The following is a 10,528-nucleotide window of genomic DNA, read 5'->3' as shown; positions in this document are numbered from 1 at the left end:
CATTTGCACATCTCCAGACAGAACATAATTTGCAAGAACTTTTCCGTCTGGCACCCGCATTTCCTTAATTGTTGTTTTCCTTACTAATAATTACTTTGGACGTGTGTGCGTTCCTATCAAAGTAAGTGCCTTATATCATTATCATTATCATCATAGTTTCTGTATGTCATGTTGTCGTTTCCACTGTAGCACACCGTATGTATATATGGAGGATAATGTATTTACTGTTTTATTCACATGTTTTCAAGTTCTGGCGACAAGTCATGCATTCCAATTATTGCATAGATTGTAATGGACACATATGAAAGTTGTACTGATTATGATGAGCTAATGCCAAGCTAATTGCCAGCTATGTGTGGCACCATGTTTGTTGACATCATACAATGCATTCTGATTGTCACGTAAACGTCTGTCAGTCCAGGTGAAGGGATGGTTCACTCATCTTTCGAGTAAACTTCCGGAAGTGAATGATGTAAATAAATGATGGTAGACGACACACCCCCTTCAACACGCATACTGCAAACAAACCCAACTAATCTTGTAACCTCTTATCTTTGACTCTAAAAAAACAAACATGGTAGCACGCATAAACTACCCATCATCAGATTACTTTCAATTTTTAGAACGTGTTTTACGCAATTATTTTGATCAACGTTGAGGTCATCCGTGATGTGATAAATTGTAAATAGTAATTGCTATTAGTTAATTCCTATTATGATTTCTGTCAGCCGAGAGTTAGCTAAATATGACCGCTTTAGTTAGGTCACTCTTACCTCAGTTAGCGCTACGACTAATGTAGCCTACATTTTCGGGTTTGGAAGAGAATTGTGTTATGTTGTCTCTGTGAATGTCTGAACATTTGAGAACATAACATTGTAAAGACTGTGTTTGTGCCAAAACAATTCTGTGAAAAAACAGTGTAACCAGCTCAAACGCTGACTGTTGTATCAATCGTAACATTCTAAATAAGTGTTCTAATCACACCGGTTTGAGCATACGCTGCAGCGACCACTGTAGAATGAATATCCGTGTGTTCGTATGTGTCAAAGAGTTAAAGGTCTACTTTGGTCAAACCCGCAAAAATAAAGCCTTTAAACTGTATAACTAATCAATGCACCATCATACCAGGTCATTTAATGCTTAAAAACAAACAAAAATATATTTGGCTACAGAAGTGCCCTTTCGTACCAATCTCTACAGCGTCAGTCAAAAAACGAATCCTGTGAAATGACGTCAACACATACTGGGGGAGTTACTGGCTAGCTTAGCTAACGAACTAGCTACGTCGTTTGTGGCGCGCATGACCAGAATGACACAGACAAACCACCAAAGGCACACCCTATTTCTGTTTGAATATTGAGAAAGGGGTGGAGTTGGTCAGTTTTTCGTGCCCAAAGCCGACCTTTAAAATATCAAAAAGGCACTCATTCCCCGGAACGACCCTTTTGGCTTAAGTAACCTTCTGTCATAACAAATGTAACATATCATACTAATTGGCGGACCAGTCATTTTTATTTCACTCATTTTTATTTGAGGTTAAATGAGGCTGCTTCCAATCATATAGAACCTTATTAGCATAATTTAGGGCATTTCCAGTAAAGTATAAACTCTGCTGCTCTGTATCAATGAGTGAATCTCCCTTCTATCACAACTGTCACTAAAACCATGTCTGGATTCTTCCATACTGAAAACATGACCATGTATAAACAATTTGAAGTAATAAATGCCAAAGTTGATGTTGAACAAACATGTTTATGTCCCATTGAAGAGTTTATTGTGAGGTTCTGAGTGCTGAAGGTCGTGTCATGCTTCTCTTCTAAAGTCTTCTATGAAAGTCTCTGACGTGTTGAGAAGGACGTCACTTACTCTTGATTTTGTCCGTCTGGCTGTTTTTACTTTTGGTCTTGGCAGGAAACAAGCGCAGCAGGGCAAATGCTGGGGGTAAGGTCTGGCCTTGAAATGGTGGGTTGGTGACATCTTTCACCATAATCACATATTCACCTATGGCAGAGAGAAAAAAGCAATTCAAATGTAAATATTAAGTGACATTGTACTCCCAACTCACAAAGGTTGAGGAAATATGGGTCTAGTCGTCAATGGGTTAACAGGTTGGCTGGTGGCTTCAGACTCAGTGCTCCCTGGGGTCAAAGGGACTTTGTTTGATACAGAAGGTTGGCGTTGGCTGCTGCAGTGATATGACCTTGTCTGAGTTATATTTCAGTTACATTTCCATAATGTTTAACACTATCAACACAATCATTTTGATCTGGATTAAATAGTATTTAGTCCCTGAAGAAAATGATGGAGCTAATGCTAAGTATAGCTGGTTGAGTTCATGCTTTATGTTGGATTCCTGGTACATAGCACCATGAATGAAATCAAACCATGAATGACAGCACATAGGCAATGCAGTACCACAGCGATTGCACAGATAGAAAGGCTGTTCAGAAGCAAATGGTTCGCCACATGTGCAGAAAGATCAAATCTGAGTTCACTTTCTTTCTTCCTTTGTCCTCTGGTAATAGGGCGGCGCACAATTGGCCCAGCGTCGTCCAGGTTTGGCAGGGGTAGGCCGTCATTGTAAATAAGAATTTGTTCTTAACTGACTAGCCTAGTTAAATAAAAAAAATATTAAATGGTCAATCCGCCTTGCGTATATACTCACCAGAAAGAGAGAGGCGGAGAGAGAGAGAGAGAGGCGAAGAAGGGAGGACTATCACAGCTGACAGGGCATATCCCATGACATCACACTGTGTCCTGTAAATCCGCTGGGTTAACATGGCACAAAGACATCAGAGCCCTGGCCCTCTAGGCCGATAGGTTCCTCAGCTGTTGTCCTCTGGCCAACTGCTCGAGTCCACAGAGAGCTCAGCAGCAGTGGCAGCCAGGCGATCGTTTTACCGTGGGGCAGGCATTCTTCCTCCGGGCTATCACTTCATCATGGGTTGCATCCCAAATACCACCCTAGTCCCTATGTAGTGTATTACTTTTGACCAGGGCACTATATAGCCCCCATAGGGCTCTGGTAAAAAAAATTGTGTACTAGTGAAAAGGGTGCAATTTGGGACGTATACCATGCCTCCACACACAGAGGCACAGGTAGTGTTATGGGATGGAGGAATTAGGTCTGTAAGCTTAGGGGGCATAGTATCTATAGCGGGTAGGCTTCCCCGAACATAAGCCCCACTTCCTGAGTTATGGGCCCGCCACACATGTCCCCTGACGTATGAAATATCACTGTCGCGGGCTGAATGACTTGCTGAAGGAGAGGTTTGTGTGTGTTGTGTGTCTTGTGTGTGCGTGTAAGAGGGTATAAAAGGCTACATCTAAAACAGTTCGGAGAATATTCTTAACTTAAAGTGCAAGTCAAATTATTTTGCATTGTATATTTCGTATAGATAAACTATGTACAACAACTAGGGGAACATCTACATTTCACTTTTTTTGTTCACAATTGGTTGAACGTGCAAATGTGTTTACACGCAGACAGTATGCTAGTTAAACATAATGCAGAGTGAGATTTCTCACATTTTGTATTGTTTTTGATCCTCCATCTTAGATAACGTGTCCTTAGGCAAGGCTGGAAATATCATAAAGGAAAAATAAATCTACAAAAAACTGAAAAGAGAGCATCTTTAGTTCCAAAAGCAGGAGGAACGCAAAATTAGAGCTGCTGCCTGTTCCCTGCTCCTCGCCGCAATGCTCCCAGAGCACCCATTGAAGGGAGAAGACCATGGAAAACATCCACAGAGGTCTACACCACTGGAAATAAAACTCCAGCATGCAGGTTACTTCAGAGGGGAAGGGATATGGGCGGACAGGTGCTCAGTTTCTGCATGGTCGTCACCAGGCACAATCTAATTTCATATCCCCCCATATATTTATATAATGAGTCTTTTTATACACGAAACACTGTGAAAGGAGAGGGTAATGGAATTGCTGTAGGAAGTTCCGCTCTGTTATTATCTGTTAAACACTTGCTTTATACTTTTGTTTCATTTTTGTTTTTTGATTTCCTTTCCGCTTTTTTGCCAGGGGTCTTAAAGAAAGTTTCAATTCTTGAAAATGAGCAAAAGGCTTTACCTTGACCATAGGGCAGATCTGACTCAATCTCACTTGGCAGAAGAGTCATGCCCATAGGGCACGTGCCCCCTCACATTTTTCAGATGTTAAAGGGCAATTCCACCACTTTTCAACTTCATTTTCATTATCTCCAGCACAATACCAGTCAAGTCAAGGTCCAAAAGGCTTCTTAACAGCTTCTACCCCCAAGCCATAAGACTCCTGAACAGCTAATCAAAGGGCTACCCAGACCCCTCTTTTACGCTGCTGCTACTCTCTGTTTATTATCTATGCATAGTCACTTTACCTCTACCTACATGTACATATTACCTCAATTACCTCAACTAACCTGTGCCCCCACACATTGACTCTGTACCGGTACCCCCTGTATATTTATTTATTTAACCAGGAAGGGCTCATTGAGATTTGAAATCTCTTTTTCAAGAGCGTCCTGCCAAGATAGGCAGCACCATGTCATTACACAATTACAGACAGACAACATGAAAAACCACAAGTAATCTAGTAAAAACCATTGAATTCACAAGAGTATAACAAAATCATAAAACAGCAACTTAAAAACATTGACAGGTCAGGGAATCAGCCTCAAAATATAGCCTCGCTTGTTATTTTACTGCTGCTGTTGAATTATTTGTAACTTTTTTTTTTACTTAACACCCATTAATATAACTAATATATAATATAATTAATATTAATTAATAATTCATATAACTAATATTAATATAATTTAACTTTTAAAAGCATTGTTGGTTAAGGGCTTGTAAGTAAGCATTTCACTGTAAGGTCTACCGGCTTGGGGAGCAATAAAATGTCCTCCCTCTTACTTTTTAATCCTACCCTGTGATGTCACAGAGAAGCATTTTTTAAGACCTTTATTCTTATCTTTTTAACCAGAGATCATAGAAACACACAACTTTCACATATCTAGACACTGGTATGGAGCTGGAAATAATGAATTTGAGGTAAAAAAGTGGCGGAATTACCCTTTAATTACTAAACTTCATTTTCAAGCTCACGTTTTATCATAATTATTTAGAAAAATATCTGTCATCTGTACTTTGTGGAGGGGGCACACTGACTGGACCACGCAAAGAGTACCCCCCATTCTCCCTAGTAAGCGGTTCACTCCAAGGTGCACCACAGAGCAAAAGATATGCTACGGTAGTGGAGGAGAAGAAAGAGTTTTGAATGACACACACAACGTTTGATTTTCGCTGCCGGTGATGGGCAGGACTCACAGGAGGTATGTTTGTAAACCAATTTGATCAAGCTATTGATTCCTTCTTGATGAAGAAATACAAAAAAAATGTTTTTTTTGTTTTTTTTTGTTTTGGCGCCCTAAAAAATTTTGAAATTTGTCTTGACACCCGCTCTCAATTTATCATTATGGGCTATGGTGCGTAGAGCCCCCCCCCCCCCCCCCCCATGAATAAATAAAACAAAAAGGTTTTATTGTTTCTTTGTAATACTAGCCACCTAGCAATTTTATGAAGTTGGCTTTAGCTAGCCAGCTAGATACAGTTGAAGTCTCAGACTTCCGGAGCCCCCCCCCCCCCCCCCCCCCCTCACCCCCCCCGTCCCCCCCCTAAAATAATGGGTGCAAGACGCCTGTGTCACCTGGCCTCACACTCCTGCTGTCAATGGAGCTTTTCTTTATGTTGCTGGTAAAACAAGACCCCGTGCTTGACCTGCAGAGAGAGAGAGAGAGAGAGAGAGAAGAGCTTGATCAATTAATTTAAAGAACAACACGGAATCAGGGCCTACAAATCAATCGATTAATTAAACATGGCACAGAGCCCATTCTATCCACTGTTATCCATTGCCACAAAAAAACATAGTGTACCTTCACAAATATTTCAGCATGGGAAAGATAGAATCAAACCGTACATACTATGTTTCGGGCGGAGTACGGAAGAGCGGAAAGCGATCTTACAGTGTAGTTAGGGTCTTGCTATCTCGACTGCATCCATACATACATGTATATAAACGCTGCATAAGATCAAAAATATATTGAGAGGGCCATAAGAGAGGATTATAGACCTCACCAGCTTGTAGTCCTAAAATCCGGAAATGAGTTACCTCTGTTCGTTCAGCCATTCCTATGGCAAAAATGAATGGGGAAAGAATAGGTTTTTGGGTAAACACTGACAATAAGGTCTGAGGTTAACACACGCTTAGGAGATCTTATAGGTTTTGTTCTATGAAATAATATCCATCAGTTAACATGACCTTTATGAAGCCTTTATGTGCTTTTTTAAGTTACATAAATGTTTGAAATTTTAAGTTTGCTGATGAAGATGATCTCATAGAACAAAACGTATCAGATCTCCTACGCCTACGTTTACCACAGACCTTATTTTCTGAGGTCATCCAAAAACCCAGGTGGCTTTCACTGGGGATGGGGGGGGGGGGGGGGCATGATCCCCACACATTCTAAAATTTCTTTATCATTGCACAGTGATACAAAAAGCACCTCAGAGTAGTTGGGTAGGCTGTTTGGCGTGCAAAGCTTCTGAAAGGCTGGCTTATAAGACCAGCACGGTGCTGCTGTCTGCAGCTGCTGTCTGTGTACGTGTTGCGCCTTTTCTCCAAGTTGTAAAAGCAAACAGAGCAGAAACTGGCTACTCTTTATTTGATTGATGTAGCCGGCAAGGTAACTGCTGTTTGACTTAAAATGTTAAAAAGTATTTATTCCCAGGGCTGAGTATTGTAACTGACATGTACTGTTAGCTAATGTTTCATCCCCTCTCAACTGAAGTTCTGTCTGAAGGGAATGAACTAGCTAGCTAGCTAGCTATTACGGTAGCTACTACAGCCAGTTCAGCTCTGTTAGGCAGCAATATCTAACAGCTGTTGTGTGTATGGAAAAGTTTTGTAGTCATTTAAAAAAAATATATGTTTTTTTAAATGTACCATTAGCTAACTTTAGCTATTATTTTTTGTCTCAATCACACTAGACCTGAATCAAACGATGAAACCAGCAGCCAAACAATTGAAGACTGATTTTCTGACGTTTTTTGACATCCCAATGTGAGTTTTTATTAGAGTCGGTATAGCAATGTAACGTTATTGATCTGTCAGTTTCCCTAGCTATTTCCCTATCTTTTCACAATGACACGGTATAAACAGCTCTACAGGCTACACTGTCATGGTGCACAGTCAGTACACAACACTATACTCATCATGTCTTAGCAGGATCAGATGGTGACAGGTGTCCCAGCAGGGTCATACAGCCAGGGAAGACCAGTCTACGGAACTCAGTTGAAATTTGCTGTATATTATAACAATCAGTGAATGGATACAAAGTTCCACACAATACCCCATAATGAAAATATAAATAGGTTTTCAGACATGTTTGCAAATATATAAAAAATGTTTAAACTGAAATATCCCATTTACATAAATATTCAGACCCTTTACTCAGTACTTTGTTAAAACACCTTTGGCAGTGATTACAACCTCGAGTCTGCTTGGTTATGATGCTACAAGCTTGGCAAAACTGTATTTTGGGAGTTTCTCCCATTCTTCTCTGCAGATCCTCTCAAGCTCTGATAGGTTGGATGGGGAGCGTCGCTGCACAGCTATTTTCAGGTTTTTCTAGAGATGTTCGATCGGCATCAAGTCCGGGCTCTGGCTGGGCCCCTCAAGGACATTCAGAGACCTGCGTTGTCTTGGCTGTGTGCTTAGGGTCGTTGTCCTGTTGGAAGGTGCCCCAGTCTGAGGTCCTGAGCGATCTGGAGCAGGTTTTCATCAAGGATCTATCTTTCCCTCAATCCTGACTATTCTCCCAGTCCCTGCCGCTGAAAAACATCCCCATAGCATGCTGCCACCACCATACTTCACCAGACATGACGCTTGGCATTCAGGCCAAATAGTTTTATCTTGGTTTCCTCAGACCAGAAGATCTTGTTTCTCATGGTCTGAGAGTCCTTTAGGTCCCTTTTGGCAAACTCCAAGCGGGCTGTCATGTACCTTTTACTGTGGCTTCTGTCTGGCCACTCTACCATAAAGACCTGATTGGTGGAGTGCTGTAGAGATGGTTGTTCTTCTAGAAGGTTCTCCCATCTCCACAGAGGAACTCTGGAGCTCTGTCAGAGTGACCATCGAGTTCTTGGTCACCTCCCTGACTGAGGCCCATCTCCCCTGATTGCTCAGTTTGGCCGTGCGGCCAGCTCTAGGTGGTTCTAAACTTCTTCCATTTAAGATGATGAGGCCACTGTGTTCTTGGGGACCTTCAATGCTGCAGAAATGTTTTGGTACCCCAGATCTGTGCCTCAACACAATCCTGTCTTGGCTTGGTTTTTGCTCTGTCATGCACTGTCAACTGTGGGACCTTATATTAGACAGGTGGGTACCTTTCCAAATCATGTCCAATCAATTGAATTTACACAGGTGGACTCCAATCAAGTTGTAGAAACATTTCAAAGATGATTTGGACTCTCATAGCAACGGGTCTGAATATTTATGTAAATAAGGTATTTCTGTTTATTTTTAATACATTTACAAACATTTCTCAAAGAAGGGGTCTGAATACTTTCCGAATGCACTGTAAGTGTAGCTATGACAGCAGTCAAAAAGAGTAAACTATTGTCAGCTCATGCGTACATTGTGTGCGTCTTCACGCAATAACATTAGTTGGATTTCATTTAGCTGTTATCCCTTGTTGACATAAATCTTCATAACTTTCACTTGCTTGACACACGGTGACATACAATTTTTGGGGGTTGTAGTGTGTAATAGTTTCCGGTTTTCTGTCTATTGTGTCCCTGTTGTCTTGTCATTCTTCAGCACTGTTGTGGAATACAACGGCTGTGCAGGTTCCTTATTTTGAGCAGAGGGTGGGAGCTCCCGTCTCACTTTGTGGCTTGTTTTCTTTGCAAGCAACTTGTTCACCAATGACAGTGAAGTGAAGAAATTATCCACGGTGACATTTCTCTCCTTGCCAATGTAAGGCTCCACAAGCCTCATCACCACATTTTACGACACTGCTGCCTGATGTGAACCTTTTCCCAGATATTGAAAGCCGTTCAGCATGGACGATTACGCACGCTCTCAATGTGTAGCCTACTTCAAGTAGGCCAAGAGTAGACTGATAAGACTGCTTGGATTCTGTTGACTGATATAGGGTACATACCATTTTGAGATTATAATTACGCTGAACAAAAATATAAACGCGACATGCAACAATTTAAAAATCTTACTGAGTTACAGTTCATATAAGAAAATCAGTTAATTGAAATAAATTCATGAGGCCCTAATCTGTGGATTTCACTGGAAATACAGATATGCATTTGTTGGTCAAAGATACTGTACCTTATAAAATAAAAGTAGGGGCGTGGATCAGAAAACCAGTCAGTATCTGGCGTGACCACCATTTGCCTCATGCAGCGCGACACATCTCCTTCGCATAGAGTTAATCAGTCTGTTGATTGTGGCTTATGGAATGTTGCCCCACTCCTCTTCAATGGCTGTGCGAAGTTGCTGGATATTGGCGGGAACTGGAACACGCTGTCGTAAAGGTCGATCCAGAGCATCCCAAACATGCTCAACGGGTGACATGTCTGGTGAGTATGCAGGCCATGAAAGAACTGGGACATTTTCAGCTTGCAGGAATGGTAGACTTGCGACATGGGGCCATGATTTATCATGCTGAATCATGAGGTGATGGCGGCAGATGAATGGCACGATACTGGGCCTCAGGATCTCGTCACGGTATCTCTGTGTATTCAAATTGCCATCGATAAAATGCAATTGTGTTAGTTGTCCGAAGCTTATGCCTGTCAATATCATAACCCCCCCGCCACCACAGGGCACTCTGTTCACAACGTTCACATCAGCAAACTGCTCGCCCACACGACACCATACGTCTGCCATCTGCCTGGTACAGTTGAAAGCGGGATTTATCCATGCATGCCAGTGGTCCAGCATGCCATTGGTCATCGAAGGTGAGCATTTGCCCACTGAAGTTGGTAAAGGCGCCAAACTGCAGTCAAGATCCTGGTGAGGACGACGAGCACGCAGATGAGCTTCACTGAGATGGTTTCTGACTGTTTTTGCAGAAATTCTTCAGTTGTGCCAACCCACAGTTTGTCCGGGTGGCTGGTCTCAGATGACCCCACAGGTGAAGAAGCCGGATGTGGAGTACTTGGGCTGGCGTGGGTACACGTGGTCTGCGGTCTGCCATATTCTCTAAAACGATTTTATGCTCGAGAAATTAACATTCAATTCTCCGTCAACCTGGAGTGACAAAACCGCACAACTAGTCTAAATAAGGCCAGTTTTATTGCTTCTTTAATCAGAACAACATTTTCAGCTGTGCTAACATAATTGCAAAAAGGTTTTCTAATGATCAATTATCCTTTTAAAATGATGAACCTGGATTAGCTAACACAATGTGCCATTGGAACACAGGAGTGATGGTTGCTGATAATGGGCCTCTATACGCCTA

The 10,528-nt window shown here is 41.8% G+C and overlaps 1 protein-coding gene across 2 annotated transcripts in view; it reads right to left on the bottom strand.

Annotated features, from left to right (window-relative positions):
- Positions 1–1,508: 1,508 nt before the first annotated feature.
- LOC111976388 (MORN repeat-containing protein 1) overlaps positions 1,509–10,528 on the bottom strand; it is a 75,804-nt gene continuing 66,784 nt past the window's right edge. For both annotated transcript variants that reach the window (XM_024005189.2, XM_024005188.2), the window contains 2 exons: positions 5,698–5,768; positions 1,509–2,001 (listed from right to left, as the gene is read on the bottom strand). In XM_024005189.2, coding sequence (XP_023860957.1) covers positions 1,859–2,001; positions 5,698–5,768 — 214 coding nt within the window. In that variant the 3' untranslated portion in view covers positions 1,509–1,858. The remainder of the gene's footprint in view (positions 2,002–5,697; positions 5,769–10,528) is intronic.

This window comes from Salvelinus sp. IW2-2015, linkage group LG17, assembly GCF_002910315.2.
Source record: "Salvelinus sp. IW2-2015 linkage group LG17, ASM291031v2, whole genome shotgun sequence".
In the NCBI taxonomy this organism is placed as follows: Eukaryota; Metazoa; Chordata; class Actinopteri; order Salmoniformes; family Salmonidae; genus Salvelinus; species Salvelinus sp. IW2-2015.
Note: the sequence above shows the minus strand (reverse complement) of the source record. Positions and strands in the feature narration are given on the sequence as shown.